The sequence below is a fragment of the Terrapene carolina genome, unplaced genomic scaffold, assembly GCF_002925995.2.
Source record: "Terrapene carolina triunguis isolate 2854851 unplaced genomic scaffold, T_m_triunguis-2.0 Scaffold58, whole genome shotgun sequence".
Classification (NCBI taxonomy): Eukaryota; Metazoa; Chordata; order Testudines; family Emydidae; genus Terrapene; species Terrapene triunguis.
In genome coordinates, this window is record NW_020664409.1 from 71,476,646 (window position 1) to 71,496,858 (window position 20,213).

Consider the following 20,213-nt stretch of genomic DNA (forward strand, 5'->3'; position numbering starts at 1 on the left):
AGGGGTTAATACATAAATACTTCAGATACCTTGGGGCAGATTCAGCCCTGGGTTAACTCCACTGACTTTAGCAGAATTACTCCAGGGATTTTGGCCTTGAGAAATTAGGGCAGACACTAAAAAGGGAATCACTGCTCTAGATGTCAGCTTGTGGCACACAAGCTTCAGGTTTACTTTTGTGTTCATTTAGTCTAACAAATCACTTGAGATTTTCAGCTCTCATCACTATGCTGATAAGCTGTAAGTGCCCTAAAATTTCACAATTTCTCTGCCAGATTTATATTTCTTTAAAAATCCCCCAGAAGAAGGGAAATCAAGTTATTTAAAATGTGAGGGAAGAATATACATCACAGGTAAAACCCCAATCCTGCAAAGACTTAGGCTACGTATCTGTATGTGTGCAGCACACAACTAGCAGCAGTGGGTAGGTTGTGTGCAGCTTCACACCACAGTGAAAAGCTGGCTGCATCCACACTGCTATGTGTAGCAATATGCAGCCATGAAAGGCTCTGCCAGGGGGGAGGCAATGGGGAGCTACCAGAGCCTTTCTCTGCTGCCTCCCCCAATGCCAGAGCCTTTCCCCACTGCCAGAGTCTTTCTCTGTGGAGGGGAAAGACCCCAGCAGCAGGGAGGCTATGGAACAATACACTGCCAAAAACAGCAGTGTCGACAAGGGAGGCACTGCTTGGGTAAGTAGAGCCCTGTACATACGCCCAGGGTTCTGGTGTGTCTCTATGCTATTTGTCTAAGCAGTGCTGCTATCTATACTAGTGCTTGGGGTGTGTGCAATGTATGTAATCTACGTGCTGGTGTAAGGTGTGTGCAGTGTAGATGTACCCTTCAGCACATGCTTAACTTTGAGCAAGTGAGTAGTCCCACTGGACTCAAATTGGCCCACTCACTGCCCCACATTAAGGGCATGCCTAAATCTTTGCACAGAGCCTAAGAGGCTATCACACAGTAGCCCACAATAGGCTAAAGGACAAAATCCTTACTCAGTTCCCATCAAGTGAGTCAATAGAATTTTTGTCTGGGAAGGACTTCACAATTTGGCCCACTATACAGAACATCACAGCAGCCTGATAGACACAGCGTTTCCTAGCCTCTAATTGTACATCAAGAAAGCAAGACTATACATTTTAAAAATTCCCTCACTTTTCAAATACGATTGAAAAAGATATCTTTATCAGGAATAAAACCAGACAGAACCACATCCATGAACTCCCCGCTCTGAGCCCTACTCAGAGTAGCAACCACAGACTATGCCGTTCACTTCCCTACAGTCCCTCGCAATGCCAGCTGGGTGCTGGAGCACATCCAACCTACAAGTGATATTCCTAAACTACATAAAAAAAATCCCAATTACAGAACAGAACAAAGACTTAAATCCAAAACAATATTTTAAGGAAGTTAAACATTTAATTGGAGTCAAGTGGCTTCTTTAGAAAATAACCTGGTGTTAGTTCTATCCTTTTTTTGGCGCAGGAATATTCTGGCAGATGCAAGAAGAGTAACTGTCCAATACTCACTGGCTCCTTCAGATTGAAATCAGATGTACATGGCATTCTCAATTCAAACTGATTAAACACACAGACTAAACGAGGTAATTACAAATACATGTGCTGGGGACTTTTTTTTTTAATTTGTAAAATTGTTCACATCTTTTAAAACACTTTTTAAAAAAGGTGGAATTACAAACACACAGAAACAGATGTTTTTGGTAGTTAAACTGTTGGAAATTCAGACTCCGTGTCTGGCATCACCTGGTTTTGATTCAGTGTTCATGATCTCAGGTTAATTCTGCTTAGACTCAGTCCAGTTCTGGAGTGGTATCACCACATTACTGCCATTCAGACTGGATAGCGTCACTATATTTTTAAATGCATTTTAACTTTTTTTTTTTTTTAAACAAGCACACTTTTTTGTCACCACAGTGAAAAGTAACTTCAATACAAATGATTTTTGTAATTGTGTGCACAGCAATAAGCGGCATACAATTCTATCTGGAACGTGCTTGCACAGAGTTACTTCTGAACTGGCAATAACCAGCCTTGTTTGGTTATACTGATTTTTAGAATTGCAGAATTGAGTATTCTTGTTCATTCCCTATCCAAAAAAGGGTCCTGATTCTCTAAGCAGACCTTCACGGGAAGACCCTTTAGCCCACATGCAGTACCACTGAAATCAGCAGGGCTCTCTACAGGTGCACAAGTCCCTTAGTGTAGGTTTGATTGCAGTACTGGGTATATTCATTGTAAAAAATTTTGGTGCTGGAAAATGTAGCCTCTATCTAGTCAAGTTTCTATTCAACAAATAAAAGCCAAGTTTTTAAAAATCCTCTTTTTTGCCTCCCTAGTTGGACTTGTTTTGAACTTGATGTGCTAGATTCTACCTGAGCAGAAGTGCTTGTCCAGTGCTTAATTTGTGCCAGGCTGAGCCCTAGCACCTCTAGGCTTGGCAGTTCATAGCTCTGGCACCCCTGGGCTTGCTGCGTCAGTTATGAACGTAAAAAAATGGCTTGAGTCCCATCACCTCTTTCATTACAAATTAAGTACTGTGCTTGTCTCTTATAAATCTGCATAGTAGGATGTTACAAACTCTCAAGCTAGACCCACAATGTCATGATGCAACTAGCTGTCCCAAAATGCATTTTTGTGATAGAAAACAAAGTCACTTACATCTTACGAGTATTTTGTTGAACTGGCTATTTTATTAATTAAATCATCTGAAGTCTCTACAATGCTTTGAACATGTAAAGTGCTATATGGGTGCTAGATTTTATTAAAACTCTTAGTCGCTCTACAGCTCTAAATCAACGCTTTATAAGCGATTACCTAATGTGTCCCTACATTGTCTGGTACGTGCTTTTGTCCACTGCATGTATCAGTTATAATTCAACAGGACTTTACAACTTTAGTCTAATTGTGAGAAAAAATGCACATAAAATTCATTTTAAAGTTCTTGCACCCCCGTTTATTTACCAAATTATTGTATTTAAAAGTACTAAAGAACAGTCTTTCTGTGTAAATTGGTAACAAGTATGCATTTGTGAGCAGGGGCGGCTCTATGTATTTTGCCGCCCCAAGCACGGCAGTCAGGTGGCTTTTGGCGGCCGCTGGTAACGCGGATTCGGCAGCATGCCTGCAGGAGGTCTGCCCGTCCTGCACCTTCGGCGTACCCGCCGCCGAATTGCCACCAAAACCGCGGGACTGGCGGACCTCCCACAGACACACCGCCGAAGGCAGCCTGACTGCCGCCCTCACGGCGACCGGCAGGCTGCCCCACGCGGCTCGCTGCCCCAGGCACGCGCTTGGTGCACTGGTGCCTGGAGCCGCCCCTGTTCGTGAGGATACTTGCATTGCCATATTAGCTGTATTTTGTAGCATACAATCCACTGGTCCCACAAGGACTTCTTTTACAGAATAGTACAGACCTCACCATTGTTATCTGGGAATACACATCAAGGAATCAGTACTATGTCATGCTACAATCCATATGGTAACATAATGTGTCTATATGAAATTGAGCAAAGTTTCTGTATTTAAATAAAGCAAACAATGCAGCTATGGATTTTTAATGTGATTTCATCTTTTATACAACCCCTTAAGTACTGGCCTAATGTACTGCAACACCAGTTCTTGTTTTGTACTGAGTTCCAGATGTATCCTAATACTGGAATGACTGGATCCATAGGGACCTTAGACTCCTTGTGCACTAGTTAGGCTATACACAGAAGGCCAGATTTTCAGCCTATGTAACTCAAATTTAGTTTCACTGACTCCAAGGATGGATTGACTTAATGGGGTTTGGCTGAATGAGGATCTGGCCTTGAATCTAAGCCACAGGTCCCATTTTCATCTTCCAGAATAATGTTCACTACATCTCCCTCAACTCACAAAGTGAAATCAATTGTCATTCAGAAAGTCTTGGACCAAAGATTATCCTCTTCCTGGTTCTGATCTACTTTATTTTCAAGATTTATCAGCTTCAAACAGCTTTCATAAAAAGAAGGTATGAGCAATATTATACGTTGTGACTGCAGCTCGTGTAGACATCCATGAGCTACCTTTAATATAATTAACTTGAGTACTGGAACAGTGAAGTCTCTTCAGCATGGGCTGTAGAAGCTCACCAGAAACCCTGGGCAATTACTCACATGGCTAGCTCACACTAAAGCAGCTTCAGTGCTACCGGTACCTGAGTTAGCTATATTAAAGCTAGCTTGGGTATATCTCCATAAGTTGTATTACACCCAGTGTATGCATAGTTGCACAGGCATTCATTGTCTTCAGGGGCTTGGTGCATCACCTCTTATTTCTGTAGTGCATGGCTCTAGTAGTGCTTACATAGAAAGAATCCTTTGTGATTGAAGTTTGGATGACAGCAATCTCTCTGGTGAGCAAAAGAACTAGTTTGATGTGGCAATGACTCAAAACGTGCAACTGCCGATTGAAGATCCAGCCAGGAAAAAGAGTCATTACTTAGTTTATAGTCCCAGTTGTCCATCCTGTGCAATTCTACTTTTCCATGAAGTTTGGTGAGCTATTCCAATGCAGAAAAGTGTCAACCTTCTCTCCCACAAAGGTTGCAGAACCCATCAGACTTCCTACTTTTGCTGTTCCATTAGCCCATGTCTATAGAAAAACAATTGCTCCATCGCTGTTTAAAATTTGTGTGGATTCCTACCCTCCAAAATCCTTGGCAGTGCATTACTTCAACAGGTGGATGCAGCTAATAACTCTGAGTCTTTTTTGGCCTTGTCAACAAAGGAGATCTTGGAGATCTCTAGCACTAAGGCTGAATGTTTGCTGACACATTGCGTTTGGCAAGCCATTTTGCCCTACACTCTTGCCATAACTAGCCATCTTTTTGAAATATTTCCATTATTATAGTATTTGCTTTGCTCTTCTATTTCCTGTTGAGACTCAGAAGGGAGCTGGCTCAAAAAAATAAAAGTATCTTAAGATGTTAAAAGGTGATCTACTTTGAAATATCAAATATGGTGCCATACTGTGCAGAGTCACCGTTAACAAAGTTTCTGACATTCTCCACTTTCCTACGAAAGGCACATAATACTGTAGTGTTAAGCCTAGCTATGTTAAGAGCCCAGATTTCCTGGTATTGCCTGGAGGGAGTAATAATATTGCACCTACTGCAGAGTACTGGGAAACCTAACTGTCTGCACTAAAAGTTAATCAATAAAGAGAAAAAAAGAATATGCATGGGTTACTGATTGCACAATAGTGTTAAAAAAAGCCACGAGCCAGTCCACCCAGGAAATAAAGGATGTGTACAAATACATTTAGGTGTATTTATACAGCACTTATTGTCATGGGGGATGATTTTCAAAAGTGCCAGCGTGACTAAGCAATACAAGTCCCATTGATTTTGAATGGGACCTAGGCACTTTTGAAAAGTCCACCCAAGTCCCATTGAAAGTCTATGCAATTTGTGTTCCTAAGTCACATAGCCACAATAGGTAGGGATTTTAAAGGTGCCAAAATACACCACCACATGCAAAATTGTCTCCAAGCTGCAGAAGTCTGGGATTAAGTAACAGGTGATAGCTAAGTACTCAGGGTTTACCCAAACCATTGATGTGTTATTGTTTAGAAATCCAAGCTGCGACCACCACAAATAAAATACATTAGCATGTGAATGTGTTTAGTGTGCAACAGGCATAGAAATCAGGCTTCTGTACATTACCTTTTATGGTTCAAACATGAGTGTGAAGTGTCAAGTTAGATGACACAATCCTGACCACAACTGACCGGTCAGCATAGACCAGGCCCCTTTGTGTTCACAAGCATGTCGAATACGTGTAATATTCAGACACACCATACAACTCGATAATGTAAACAAGCCTTAACCCTACACAATCCTTAAAAGCAGTGTTGGACCAGTTACACATTTGTTTTATCTAAGCAGATGTCTGAACAAAAAAAGCATCTGCTTCAACTGGAGTGAACTATCACATCCATGTTTTTTCCCCTTGAGAGTGGTGAAGAACACCGTGAGTGTTAGATTTTTCAGTGGCATTTTATACTGGAGCAGAGACAGATGTTTTAATTTTTTCAATAATCTGGCCAGTAAATTTACTATGTCTCTTTGCTAAGCTGTTCACCCTTACTATTAAAACTGATTTGCACAACAGTATGTTACAGCCAAAGCAAGCACGGCAGTCATTAAAGAGTAGCTGCTCACATATGTTTTGGTTCTTAGCCAAATCAGCTACTGATGAACGGATCATCCTTTGCCTAGTTTCCTTTTCTGTAATTGTAAGGAAGTAGTAGAGAAATAATTTGTGGTTCTGAAATAGTCATGCTGACAGGTAGGCCTGCTTCTGTCTTTTTGCTTTTAAACACACTATCCCTAAGAGGCTGTGGTTTACTTCCAGCCCAGGATCTGTACAATTCCTTGGAACTCTCCCCATAAAAAAAACCTGATGAGTGCAAGCCAATCTCAAGGTTTATGGAGAACTCCCATTTTAAATACAATATAGGCACTGAAGTAATGGCATTACTCAGTAAATAAGAACAATTCAAACAAAAGCAAAAAGTACCATCTGACAGGGAATCTGGTCAGTGGAGAAATAAAAACGAAATACTATAATGCTGTGTGTCTCATATTTCTCAAAATATTGTGGGCCACTTCTTAAGTGTTTGGCTTCACATTACTAGATCATTAATACTGGACCAGCATTAATGAGAGTACATGACAATAAGCTCACTTTAATGAGATGGGTGGTCCTGACTGGCTACTTCCCCCACATCGTATCTTTGCTGCTTATTTCTTCTTCCTCATTGTTGAGGAACTTAACTTTTACTACTGAATCTCCTCTCTGCCTGCGACTCCCATTGCTTTACTCTCCTCAGCTCATTGTTCAACTTGGTTCTATTCTCTTGCAAAGCAGTAATTTTTCTTGTTTGATTGGCCTCAGAGATATGAACACCAGAGTTACGGACTGACCGGTCAACCGGACACCATGTGAAACTGGAAGTAACCAATCAGGCAGCAGCAGAGACAAAAAAAAAAAAAAACCACCACAACAACAAAAGAATCATAGAATATCAGGGTTGGAAGGGACCTCAGGAGGTCATCTAGTCCAACCCCCTGCTCAAAGCAGGACCAATCCCCAGACAGATTTTTACCCCAGTTCCCTAAGTGGCCCCCTGAAGGGCTAAACTCACAACCCTGCGTTTAGCAGGCCAATGCTCAAACCACTGAGCTATCCCTCCCCCCATTAAATTAAGAACAAATTTAAGAACAAATACTGTATTGTACTGTGCCACAATCTTAAAGGTAGGCACATCTGGGCTGCTTGTCCCCCTCCCCCTATTTCAACCTCCTCCCCCACGCATGGGGCAGCCACTTATATCTAGAAGTGAAGCTGCTGGGACTGCCAGCCCAAGGCAGCTGGCAGAGCAGGACCAGCACTGGGGTCTGTTTTCCCCACACACCCCGGGCCGGAATGGGGACAAGGTTGCAGTCCGACCCAGGGAAAGAAGCTGCCTGCAAGGAAGCTGCCCGCACTGAGGAGGGAGCTCAGCTGCTGCTGGAACCTGGCTTGGAGTATCAGCTGCTGGAACTGGAGCCCGAACTGCACTTTGCTCAGAGTTAATGAACATTTCAGAGTTACGGATAACCTCCATTCCCGAGATGTCTGTAACTCTGAGGTTCTACTGTATATAGAAAAGCTATGCCAGGGTAGTTTTCTCGAAGACTTAATACAAATGTTAAAGGTTGTAAAATCAAACACTCAAATGTTAGGAAATGCCAGTAAGAGACAGGGGTCATGGAGATCAAATAGTATATGATCGTGTAATGAAAGACTGTATCATATTGCATATGCTCTCAGGAACCATAGGTTGTATGAGCAACCTTAAATCTGGCATATCCTAACTTTGGGGATTTTTACTTAACAGCCTGAACGTTCTTAGCAACTGAAAAAACAAATTCCATTGTGTGAAATCATGTTGACTCCATTCCCCCCCCCCACCCCAACTGGGTCATCAGCAGCATTGGAACCGAGGCAATTGTATCTACAGTGTATACCTGGCATAGTTTAGTAGCAGGAGTAGGTTGTTATCCTCTGTGTAGACCAGGCACCAGAGAGGGATGTGACCCAGACCTTGTTCAGTGACTTGTACAACTATGCATTCGACAGTGGAGGAATGTTGGGAATCAGGAACCTGAGCCCATATGCTCTATTCCTGGCTCAGGAAGGACATGTGTGCAAGTGGTTACAGAGAGCACAGTCAGGTGCATACATTTTACCATTAAGCATTTATATTGCAGTAGCAACACATGGCCTCAACCAGGCCAGGGCTCCATTGTGCCAGACAATATATAAATGCCTTGTAAGGAGAAAAGGTGGCTGAGTGGATAAAATGTTTGGCTGCCAGCTTAGAAATCTGAGGTCAAATCCTAACCCCACTCCAGTGGTGTACAGGGGCCAAAGGAGTGGAGCTGCCATTGGGAGAATTTTTCCCAGTCATGGGCAGAGTACAGCTGATTAATGTGGCCCTACACTGATCTCACCTGCAATCTTCTAAATAGGGTCATGCCGGGGGCAGAATGGGGAGTGGTCAGAGACGTCTGCATTCCAGACTGGTGAAGCCAATGAGCAGCTGAGTAAGGCTACTGTAAATTGGACTAATGTAGGCTGATGGCTTCATCACCCCTTGAGCAGCCTAGAACCAGGAAGGTGCAAAGACGGCTTTAAGCCACTTCTGTCCGCTCCGTTCCTGGGCTGCTTCTTTTGAGTGGCACTTCTGGGCACAGAACAGAAATTGGCCCCTGAGTTTGATTCCCAGCTCTACCAGAAGTGACCTTTTGCAACTCTCAATTACCCCAGCTGTACAATGCTGGGAAATTATAGCTGCTGGCGTCCTGAACTAGAGGCATGGAGGCCTTGCTCAATTAAAAATAGAGCCCCGCAAATCCAAGGATATCCGCTTTATACCCACATCCACGGATGCAGATATCCACGGACCATTTTTGCAGCTCGCAGCTTAGATGCAGATACGAATTTTGTATCCACGTGGGGCTCTGCAGCACACACTCACCACATGTCACTCAGCCCTCAGGCTCCAGCTCATCTCTCTGAATCACGCTGCAGTGGCAATATCCCGCTGGGTATTCTAGGAGCTTTAGTCCCCAGCTTGCTTGGACAGAGGAGGAAACTACAACTCCCAGAAGGGAGTGCGACCAAGTGCTCCTGCCCAGTGAGCAAAGTGCCATTTTGAAAGAGGTGTGGTTGTAATTTAAATTAGCATGTGGCAGCGGCGGATGCTGTGAGGAGAGTAGTTGTCGCCGTTGTCTGTCCCGGCCGGGTCTGCGTGTATTAGAGCTGCTGCAGCTGCATAGAGGTATCCAAGCCCGCGACTGGGAGGGCGGCGCTGCACATGAGGGCCCAGGATTGTAGCCTCCTTTCCTGGAGTGGGGAAGGAGGTACGGCCGGGACAGAGTGGGTGGGCGGTAGGGCAGGAGGTCTCTGGGGAGAAGTGGAGGGCAGTTGAGGGTTGGGGGCTTGGCACAGCTTTGCATCACTGGTGCACGGTGACCTGTGGAGCTATTAGTAGAGACCTGAAAATCCACTGATATCTGCTTTATATCCGTGGATATCAACATCTGCGGGTTGCGGATATCCACGGATCATTTTTGTGGATTGCGGATCGGATGTGGATGCAAATTTTGTATCCACACAGGGCTCTAATTATAAGGGCTGTGAAGTACACAGAATTAACACCAGTTCACCACCAGTTAGTAGAAAGAGCTGTGATTAAAATTTAGTCCCTTCATGGTGTTCACCTTGCCTTCCTGTATGCCTACAGGGTGGGAGAAACAACAACCTGCTGTCTAGAGATCTGTGCCTAGGAGCATGCTCAGTGCACTTAGCACACAAGGAGTTGTGTCTGGCTGAAGCATGTACAGTACACATTTAATTTTAGAGATTTTAGCAACATGTCTCTAACAAGGTCTATTGAACATAGAAATGTACTGAGGTTTATATCTTTACATCTGGTACAAAACAGGATGGCTTCTCACAGCGAGATCAAAAGAGTCGTCTCTGACCCCATAACAAATTTCAAGTTTTTCCTTTGAACCCTAAAGGGCCTAAATCTTTTTCAAAAAGGAAAACGTTGTAAACATGCGTCAACATGGGCAAAACTACCTATTTTCCACTAACCTCATTCTTGGAAATGGCTGAACCATTTTTACAGAACCTTAAAAAAAGTCACTCCAACAGAGAGTAAATTTTACCCCAAGTGGCTATAGTTTGGTAAAATTACAAGCAACTGAAAATAGAGGCTTATAATGGACAGTGCTAGACTACATAAACTATAAGATAGGTATGGTTCCCATACACCATTGCAGTAGGGTTAGGATTTGGCCTCGATCTCTAATCTGGCACACACAAATTTCATCCACTTAGCCACCCTGTCTCCAAAAAGGGACTGTTACTTACAATGCATTGCCTGAGTGAAGACTGCAGGACCAGGTCACTAGATTTGTTTTTCAAATAGATTTTTAAAGTCTGGTCTGATCTTGCCAGGATGCTTGCCAGTTGACTGGAGATGAGATGAATTTAGAGGCCTGCAAATAATGTTTATTCACAGGCTCTGGGGTAGAATGGATATCCTTTTTATCCACATCCCTTTGGAACCAGGCTAAAGGAAAACTTTTTAATTTGTATTTCCAGGCAATTAACATACCAGTAAACAATACCTCTGGAAATGAAACTATAGTGTTAGATAGAGATGGTTGTTCCTATGTTGCCACTGCCAGAAGTGCTACCATTCAGGAATCCAGGAGAACTTGCATAAAAATGCCCAGTGTGCATTCCTTTGGGTGCACTCTTATTTGGGGGAGAATGGTCTGTGTGTATTGGCAGATAACAGGTGTTGCATTGATCCCGGCTACTGTATATTTACTCACTAAATAGATTAATTTTACAATTTCCTCTGAGGCATTTACCTTTGGAATTTCAGCTTTCATAATAGGAATCATTTGTATTTACACATGAAAATGATAGCAGTTTAATGATCATAGCTGTCAGACAATATGTCAGACAAATACCCTTTATGCGAATATATGAGGGGGGAAATGCCCTTGAATATCTTAGCTAGAAAATGCCAATAATTTGAATTTATGTCTCATTTAATTCTGCAATGGAATAGTTGGTACTTAAAGGGTGCCTACACTTCCCTCAGTCTCTCTTTTTCCTGAGAAACTTTCAGATGCTGAAAATTAATTCCTTTTGTCTTCTTGTTATTCATCTGTTACGCATTATGGAAAAACTCTGGGCATCCAATGTTCCCACAATGGTCTTTCATCTCCAGAGAAGTCTGGTATGAATTAAATTCTTATGCTCTCTCAAATTATGGCTATGTATTGCAGCATGCCACTGATTTATCAGCTTGTGATTTTTGCCAGTTCTTACAGCATGGTGCAACTTCCTCATCTGAATCTCTTCAACCTAAGTCATTCTTCTACATTACTAGCAAATGCAGTAATTAAAATGCTTTTGCAATAATGTACATAAATATATAATGCGATACAACACACCTATTAGTTTGCCAATTCCCTCTGATATGGAATTTGCATAAAAACATGCTTTTCTACATTTTTTTAACACCTCCCAATAGTTTATGAGAGCAATGTTCTCTGGTTACCATATTTTATTTTGAAATAGCTGTTAAAGTGGCTATCATAAATTTAGCAACAGTTTATAAGGGCATTTTTAATCATGAGTTTCCTTTCCACACGGATGTTAATGTTTCTTTCTTCTCTAAATGACATAAGATTTCATTGTATCAGGGCCGGCTCCAGGCACCAGCTGAACAAGCAGGTGCTTGGGGCGGCCAAGGGAGAGGGGCGGCACCTGAGGCAATTCGGGGGCGGCAGGTCCCTCACTCCCTCTAGGAGCAAAGGACCTGCCGCTGTACTGCCCCGCCGATCGCGGCTTTTTTTTTTTTTTGCTTGGGGCGGCAGAAATGCTGGAGCCGGCCCTGCATTGTATCCAAAACACTTCAGCACTGGCAATAAGTCTGTTGTTCTTTCACTCCTGACTTCCTGCTATATATGCTGCCATATGTCCCATACCACAAGAATTCAAAGCTTCCACTATCATGTTCAAGTCTGAATTGAGGTTTACCATGCTCATTCCTATTTTACTCTTTGTCGCTCTTTCATTCTATTTTTCTCTTGCCAGATGCTGTTTGTCCCGCCCTTCAGCTCACACATAATCTCTGTAGCTGAAATAATAAATTCTAATTAAGGAAACATTCTTGCAACTCCGCACACACATTTTTTTCTTCCAGGAATCTAGTTTTGTGCTGATCATGTCTACACAAACTCCCTCCCTTTGCAAAAAAAAAAAATAAACAAAATTTTAGCTACCTTGCTATAAGCCTAAATAAATGTCACTTATTTTGGGGACATTAGAATTTCATTATTTATCATTGTTCATTGAATGTTATTTCAACCCAGGGCCGGCTCCAGGCACCAGCTTGTCAAGCAGGTGCCTGGGGCGGCCACTCCGGAGAGGGGCGGCATGTCTAGCTATTTGGTGGCAATTCGGCGGACGGTCCCTCACTCGGGCTCGGAGCGAAGGACCTCCCGCCAAATTGCCGCCGCAGACCGCGATGCAGCTTTTTTTTTTGTTTGTTTGTTTTTGTTTGGCTGCTTGGGGCGGCCAAAACCCTGGAGCCGGCCCTGTTTCAACCACCAATTTTAAGTAGATTGTGTTATTTTAAAGTATTTTAATTTTACATCTAAAGTAAATGGAAAATATACAGACTATATTCCCATCACTTCATTATTCTTATTGCCTCATTCCCCTGCTCCCAATCAATTTAAAGCCATTTCAGACTTTTCTTCTGAACCAATTGCTGGCCACTGTCGGAAGACAGGATACTGGGCTAGATGGACCTTTGGTCTGACCCAGTATGGTCATTCTTATGGTCTTAGACAAAGATAAACAAGCAAACAAAAAATGGAAAAAAAATTGAGTATTAATTCTTTATTGCAGGAGGCTGGGTGGATTCAAACTCTGACAACAAAGCTCCGCTTTGGTATACTTCTGAGTAAACTTTGAGATGACTCCCCTCCTACTGAACTCCTTACCTCACTTGAATCTTCCTGTTGATTGATAACAGCTAATGCATCCTCTGCAGCCTGTCGCTTGGCTTCTGCAACAGTGCGCTCCATTTTAGCTCTCTCTGTAGTGATCATGTCGTGGGCTTTCCGTTCTGCCTCTGACACTGCCTTTTGCAACTCTGTCATCGCCTGACGTTTTACTTCATTGACTGCTTCCTCTACAAACAAGGCAAGAAGTCTTCATCAGCACAATAGGTTTGGTACAGGACTGTTTGATTAGAGGGAACAATGCACAAAGGAAGCATATACCCTGCTAATAGTATGCCTCATCACTTCCTGAAGTAGGATAAGGATGAAATTGAGTCCCTATGACCACTGAGCTATTCCCTCCTTCTACTTCCCCATCATCTGAGGAGCACATAAAGTGCTCAGATAGTAAATGCTGGGCAGTATAAAAGTGTAGCTGTTTCTGATCTTCAGTTTATCCTTTTGTATCTTTTTGAATATTTTGCTTGACAAATTTGTTCTGCAGAGGACTAGATTTATGAAAGAATTCTATGAAAGTAACTAATTGAGAAATGACACTGTGAACATTTTTAGCTCTAGGCACTAGAATAATACAAATAATAAATAAATAATAATAAGTAACATTCTGGTTTTAATCTTTTGTAAACCAGGGCAGGACACTGGTATACACACCCTTAAAGGCATTGATGGGTTCTCTGGTATATAAAAACCCAATGTAGAGTATAATGAAAAGGTGCTCAGAGTTAATACACCTCTTAAAACAAAGTCATTGATAAACAGATAATCTAACTTTAGTGCTTCTGAAGTCATTTCCTGAATATGTAGTTTTCTAATGCAAAAGGTAAGTTTCAATGTTTCCAGTTTTGTGTCTAAACACATTGCTTTTTTGTTTTAGTTCTTACCAATTGATCTCTGTTCCAAACCAACATTTATATTTTGAAGAATTAGGCCCTGATTCAGCAAGTCACTTCAGCACATTGAAGTCAATGGGAAGTAGGCACACACACAGACATGTGCATAACTGATTTGTTAAAATCAGAGCCTTAGTGTTGTCTTAGACAGATATAAATCATTGCAATTAAATTATCCAGTATGAATTAGTGTAATACATTCTACTAGGCTACCCTGTAAAACATGAGTTGTCATGAATTGGTTATTCAGTTTTTGATGCAAGAAGAATGCAAAGATTTTACTAATGTACAAGCTTTCAACTGACAAGTAAAACAAGTAATTTCTTTTTTAAAAAATTAACTGCTCTAATTAACAAGGAAACCATCCTCCCCCTGAATTAGTTTATCTAATTTTCATCTTTATTCAAAGCAAAATGACAATGATTAATTGAAAATTTAATAAGCAGTAATTATTAACTTGGCAAACCTAGTACCAATTAACACTCTATTAAAACTAATTATGACATGTTTCACTCAAGTGTTTGCACTTAATTGTTTCACCCACTTAAAAAGCACCTTAATTAAATGTTCTGTCTAATTAAAAACATAGATTCCTAATAAAAATGTTTGACTGTAGATTAAAAATGTAAGAGTTACAAATGTGCTACGGTTACTTTGGGTTTTGTTCAGTATTTCACATACATGTGTGTGTATATACAAGTGTGGGAAATCCACAACTTTCCCCAGTTTAGAGCTTTACATTTGCAGCTGGTAATCCCAACACTTGATGTCATTTGCTTTGTTATAGTAGCATCATTTAAAGAAGCAAATTTTTCAAATTATTGTATTATCATGAATAATCCTAATTTTAAAGTACGAATGCACAATCCAAATGACACATATTGACTTTATTTGAACCTGTTCAAAATGATAACTACTTCTGTTACGCTAGTGCCTATTGAAGTAGGCTCTGTACATACATGTATGAATAAACAGTCTCTGCTCCAAAGAGATATGTTTAAACTGAAGTTTTGGAGAGGAAAGAAATAAAATTAGAGATAAAACTTATGCCTTTATTTTATGAGGCTAAAAATATGCCTTTATATTACCATACCATAAATGTTGTTTGTGGGGAGGGCATCAGGAAAGGGGAAAATCATACCCTTCAACTATACAGCCAGGGCCTAATTTACTTTGAATATGCAAGGTGAATTAAAATTCTATCTAAGTGGCAATACAGGACAATAATTTTTGCTTACGATCAAAGCTGCAGCTTGACTAATTGTATATGCAAATCAGGCAATTTATATTTAAATTATGCATTCCTATTCTAGTCCCACAGGCACACACAGATCAGCAAAGGGAATTGGTAGGACATTTGCAAGGTGCTTGAATATTTATTACCAACTGCAAACATTCTCTGATCGCTTGAAAAGAAATATACAGCAGCAAACGTACAGATGCAGTTTTATTACCATTTTTATAAAATGGAGGCAACTTAAATACAGACCTTTTACGTTGTATGAACTACAGTTATTAACAAAGCTCATTTTTTGAGAGAAAAATCTGTAGTCTTTATGGCATTTTCTATGAATGGAAATATTTTTAAAAATGTGTATGAGACACTTTCACTGCACTATATAATCTCGTCAAATCTTAATCTAATATTGAGAGGTTTGCAGTGGTTAGAAATCCCAGCTAAAATTGTTTTTACAAGATTTAACAGAGATTTCGTAGTTCAATGCTTTATACACATTTATTCCGATAAACTGTTTTTATTTTGATTACTGTACATAAGGTGGGAGGAAATAGGTTCAGTTACTATAGTTTATAATCTAATTCTGTATTGTAAAAACTTACTCAAAGGCTCAAATGGTGTTGTCAAAGTGTTTTAAAACATTCTAGAGACCACAAGCTGGGGCAGAATGAAAATATCTCTGGTTTTCGATGAACTATAAATGGTGTTTTGGGTTTTCAGTTATATTTGATTATATAAATGGAGAGTTGATATATCAGGTGTGATATCTGATTGTATTAATATAACCACAAACAAAGCCAAAAAGAGATAAAAGCTTATTTGTTTTTTCAATCACCAAGCAATAACAGTGTTTCAGTGCGGTACAAATATATGACCCTACCTCTAAAGGAAACTATTCTTCCACATAAACACTTATTTTCTGCACATTCTATTATTATAGATAACCCATAATAGTTGGAAGTGCTTTATTACTCCTGAGGAAGTTCTGCGCCAAAAAATTAAAAATTATGAACACAATATTTTAAAATTCTGCAAATTTTATTTGTCAATAAATAAATGTGGCTCCCGCATGATAGTGGGGAGCACAAGCCACTGACTGCATTGAGGTGGGAGATCACCCTGAAGCCCCCACCTCCTCCTGTACAGGGACTTGGCAGTGAGGCTGCACCTGACCCTGACACAGTGAAAGGGCTGGGCCTTCCCCAGAAACACCCTGGTGCCCTGCCCCTCTGCACCAGGTGAACCAGGTGTGGGTGGGCAGGCTCAGCCCAGCAGGGTACAAGTGTGGAGGGACTTAGTGTGGGGGGATCCAGGTGTGGGGTGAGAGGTTTCTGTGTGGGGCAATCTGGGCACGGGAAGCTCAGTCAGAGATCTGGATGCACAGGGACTCATTGGGGGGTTCTGGGTGCAGGGGCAATGGGACTCTGCAAGGGATCCAGGTGAAGAAGGTTGGGGCTCAGCGGGGGGGGGTCTGGGTGTGGGGGGCTTAGTGTGGGGGGGCATATGCTGGGGGAGTGGGGCTTGATGGATTGGGGGTCCAGGTGCAGCTGGTTGGGGATCGGTGGTGTGGGGGTCATCAGAGGGGTCCAGGTGTAGGGTGGTAGGGCTTGTCAGGGTGAGGGTTCGAAGGGCCTGCTTAATGGGGGAGCCCCAGCTGCTGCCGAAGGGACGCTGCATGCCAGGCTCCCACTTCCCCTCCCCTCATCCCCCAATTCCCCTATCCTTCTCCATTCCCCTCTCCTCACTCCCACATTCCCCTCCCCTGCCCTATTCCACACCCCCTTCCTTTCCCACTACCTCTTCCCCCCACCCCCCCTTCCGTCATTTCCTCCACCCACCCTTACTCAGCCCCACCATGGACACTCACTGTGGCACAGAAAACAGGAAGGCTCCCAGCACACAGAAGGGGAGCCCGACTGACACTAGGACCCAGGAGGCAGCGTTCAGAGTCAGCAGAGCAGAGAGGAAGCCTCCTTCAGCTGGGCAGCTCTGCACTTGCAGAAATGGTGGTGGGGGGCAATGGCACATAACCCTGTGTTCCCCCCATACCTCACCTCTCTTTGGAGGGGGCAGTCTCCCCCCCCCCCAAAAAAAACTGTGCCCATGGTCTTCCCCGCCCCTCCCCTAGTTTCCCTTTGCTTCCCTGCCGTTTTCTGCAGGGAAGCACTGGAATTCTGCAGGGGGGCCGTTTTCTGTGGGCACGTAGTCACGCAGAATCCCCCCAGTAGTAAGGCTTTATGGACAGTGAGGGAAATTTGATTGTCACAGTTCAAAATAAAACCCATGTTACTTGGACAGTAGCTTGATGGCAGTTATGGACACTATAAGAAGAGATTTTACTTTCCTAGACAGACAATACTTGACTTCCCACAGAAAAAGAGTAATAGTGGCATAGGCCACCACTTCCCTTCCAGAGAGAGAAAGGGTGATTAGTTTCAAATATCAGAAAGCATGAAAAATGTGGCTAAGGACGCACGAGTCTAACAAATGTATGTATAAGACCTCTTAATTTCCTCACAACTGCTAATCATTTGGGTGCTTGTTTAGTGTTTATTCATGGGTTCACTTACAACATTCACTCATGCTGAGCTGCTCTTACTCATGTGAGCAGCCCCAGAGAGAGAGGCATTCAATAGGACTGCTTGCAGGAGTAAGCTCTACTTGACACAAACAGTGTCTTTTGGGCCTGACTTACATACTGAAATCAATGGCAGTCTTTCAACTGACTTTTATGGGAGCTCAATTGGGTTATTATGGCTCAAGCCTGCAAGATGCTGAGCATGCTAACCTTGCTCCAACAATCATGTAAGCATGTGCTTAACTTTAAGCATGTAGCTAGTCCTAGTGAAGTCCACAAGCTAAGCACATGTTCACATAAATGATTTGCTGGAATAAAGCCCTGGACTTTAAACTTGTAGAAGTTGCTCACTCATGTTTTGATGCTTCAGCTTTTCAGTGCCCAACTGGAGACAGCTATGCCTGATTTTCAAGTGCTTAATCCAGGGGTGGGCAAACTTTTTGGCCTGAGCGCCACATGGGGGATGCAAAACTAGATGGAGGGCCGGGTAGGGAAGGCTGTGCCTCCCCAAACAGCCTGGCCCCTGCCCCCTATCCGCCCCCTCCCACTTCCCGCCCCCTGGGACCTCACCCCCTATCCACCCCCCCTACTCCCAGTCCCCTGACTGCCCCGGCCCCATCCACACCCCTGCCCCCTGACAGGCCCCCCCTGGGATCCCACGCCTATCCAACCCCCCCGTTCCCCGTCCCCTGACTGCCCCCCCCAGAACCTCCACCCCATCCAACTGCCCCCTGCTCCCTGACCGCCCCCTGGGGTCCCCCGCCCCTTATACAACCCCCTGGCCCTGGCCCCGGCTCACTTACCGTGCCAAGCAGAGCATGCAGAGCAGCATGTCTGGCTGCCGCGCCAGCTGAAGCCAGACACGCTACCGCTCTGCTCAGCAGGAGCGCGCAGCTCCACCGCTCAGAGCGCTGCCCACACGGCGGCGTGGCTCTGCGGGAGAGGGGGGGACAGTGGGGGAGGGGCCCAGGGCGAGCCTCCCCGGCCGAGAGCTCAGGGGCCCGGCAGGATGGTCCCGTGGGCCGGATGTGGCCTGTGGGCCGTAGTTTGCCCACCTCTGGCTTAATCCCTAAATCTTTTGACTTCAGTTGGAGTTGTGTGTGCTCAACACCTCTTTAATCAGGCCTTCGGTGTCTCAAGTTGGTCACTCAGAAATGGATGCACCCAACATTAGTAGGCACTTTTGAAAATGTAAGCCTAAAATTTACTTTCAAAAAAAGCTGCAGGTTTTGTGACCTTATATTACTAGATAAGCATAGCAGACACATATGTGACTAGCAGAAAAGCAGCACAATGACCTCACCGCACATTAAGCGATGGGGCCCTTTTATCTGGCTTGTCGGAGAAGCTTGTTGCCCTCTCAAGGGCTAGAGAGCCAAAGAGTTACCTGCTACATGGGGGCAGATTCACACCAAGTCAGCTTAAGGACACTAATCCATTGCCCCCAGGTGCTCATGCCTGTGGACTAAAAGCCTCTTTTTCACCTGGACTAGGCTGAGCTGCACCTGCCCTCCAGGACCGGCGCAACCCATTAGGCGACCTAGGAGGTCGCCTAGGGCGCTAACCTGTGGGGGGCGGTAACCGCGGCGGCCGGATCTTCAGCCGCCCCAGTCATTGGCGGTATTTTGGGGGCGGGACCTTCCGCCGCCTCTGTCGGGGGCGGCATTTCAGGGGCAAGAACTTCCGCCGCCTAGGATGGCAAAAAAGCTGGCGGCTCTCCTGCTGCCCTCCCACCCACAAAAATAGCTAAATTAACAGGTTTCATCATGATCTGCTGTGAGAATTATGCTAGTTGCTCCTTTCTCGGGCAGCTGGGAGGGAATTTGTCCCTCATCGCCAGATTGGCCAAGGCAAGGTGGGGTTTTTCGCCACCCCCAAAGTGGGCTGGGAGCTTACTGGGGGCAAAACAACCACAAAATGGAGGTTAAACTGTGGTGTCGCAACTCATTCTGTAAGCTTGGGGCAGATGTCCAGAGCAGGTACTCCATAGGAAATGGATACAATGATCAGATAAAATGGACTGGGATAGGATTTAAAGGAGGTATTCTTTAAAGGAGCAGAAATGGGGGAAGTACGGGACTCCTATGACTGGCAGGGAATCAGTCACCTCTTCTTTATAGTCCTCTTAACCCTCATTTGACGAGGTGGTGGTGGCAAGGTCACAACAACAGCTTGCCTGGAAAGCAGGATAGGCAAGGGAAAGGACTGCTAGCAGCCCCTCAGGTATATGTAAATGATTATGGAATTACCGGCACTGTACAATTTTATCTGCCGGGTACACTCAGACATTTAGGAATAAAACTGAAGACTAACCACGTCCAGGGTCTCCGGTCCTTCTTCTTGCATAGCTGGACAG

General features: G+C 43.6%; 1 protein-coding gene across 5 annotated transcripts in view; it reads right to left on the reverse strand.

Moving 5' to 3' along the window:
- RUNX1T1 (RUNX1 partner transcriptional co-repressor 1) overlaps nucleotides 1-20,213 on the reverse strand; it is a 147,459-nt gene that overhangs the window by 4,217 nt on the left and 123,029 nt on the right. For all 5 annotated transcript variants that reach the window (XM_024201773.2, XM_024201780.2, XM_024201758.2 and 2 more), the window contains one exon: nucleotides 13,132-13,322. In XM_024201773.2, coding sequence (XP_024057541.1) covers nucleotides 13,132-13,322 — 191 coding nt within the window. The remainder of the gene's footprint in view (nucleotides 1-13,131; nucleotides 13,323-20,213) is intronic.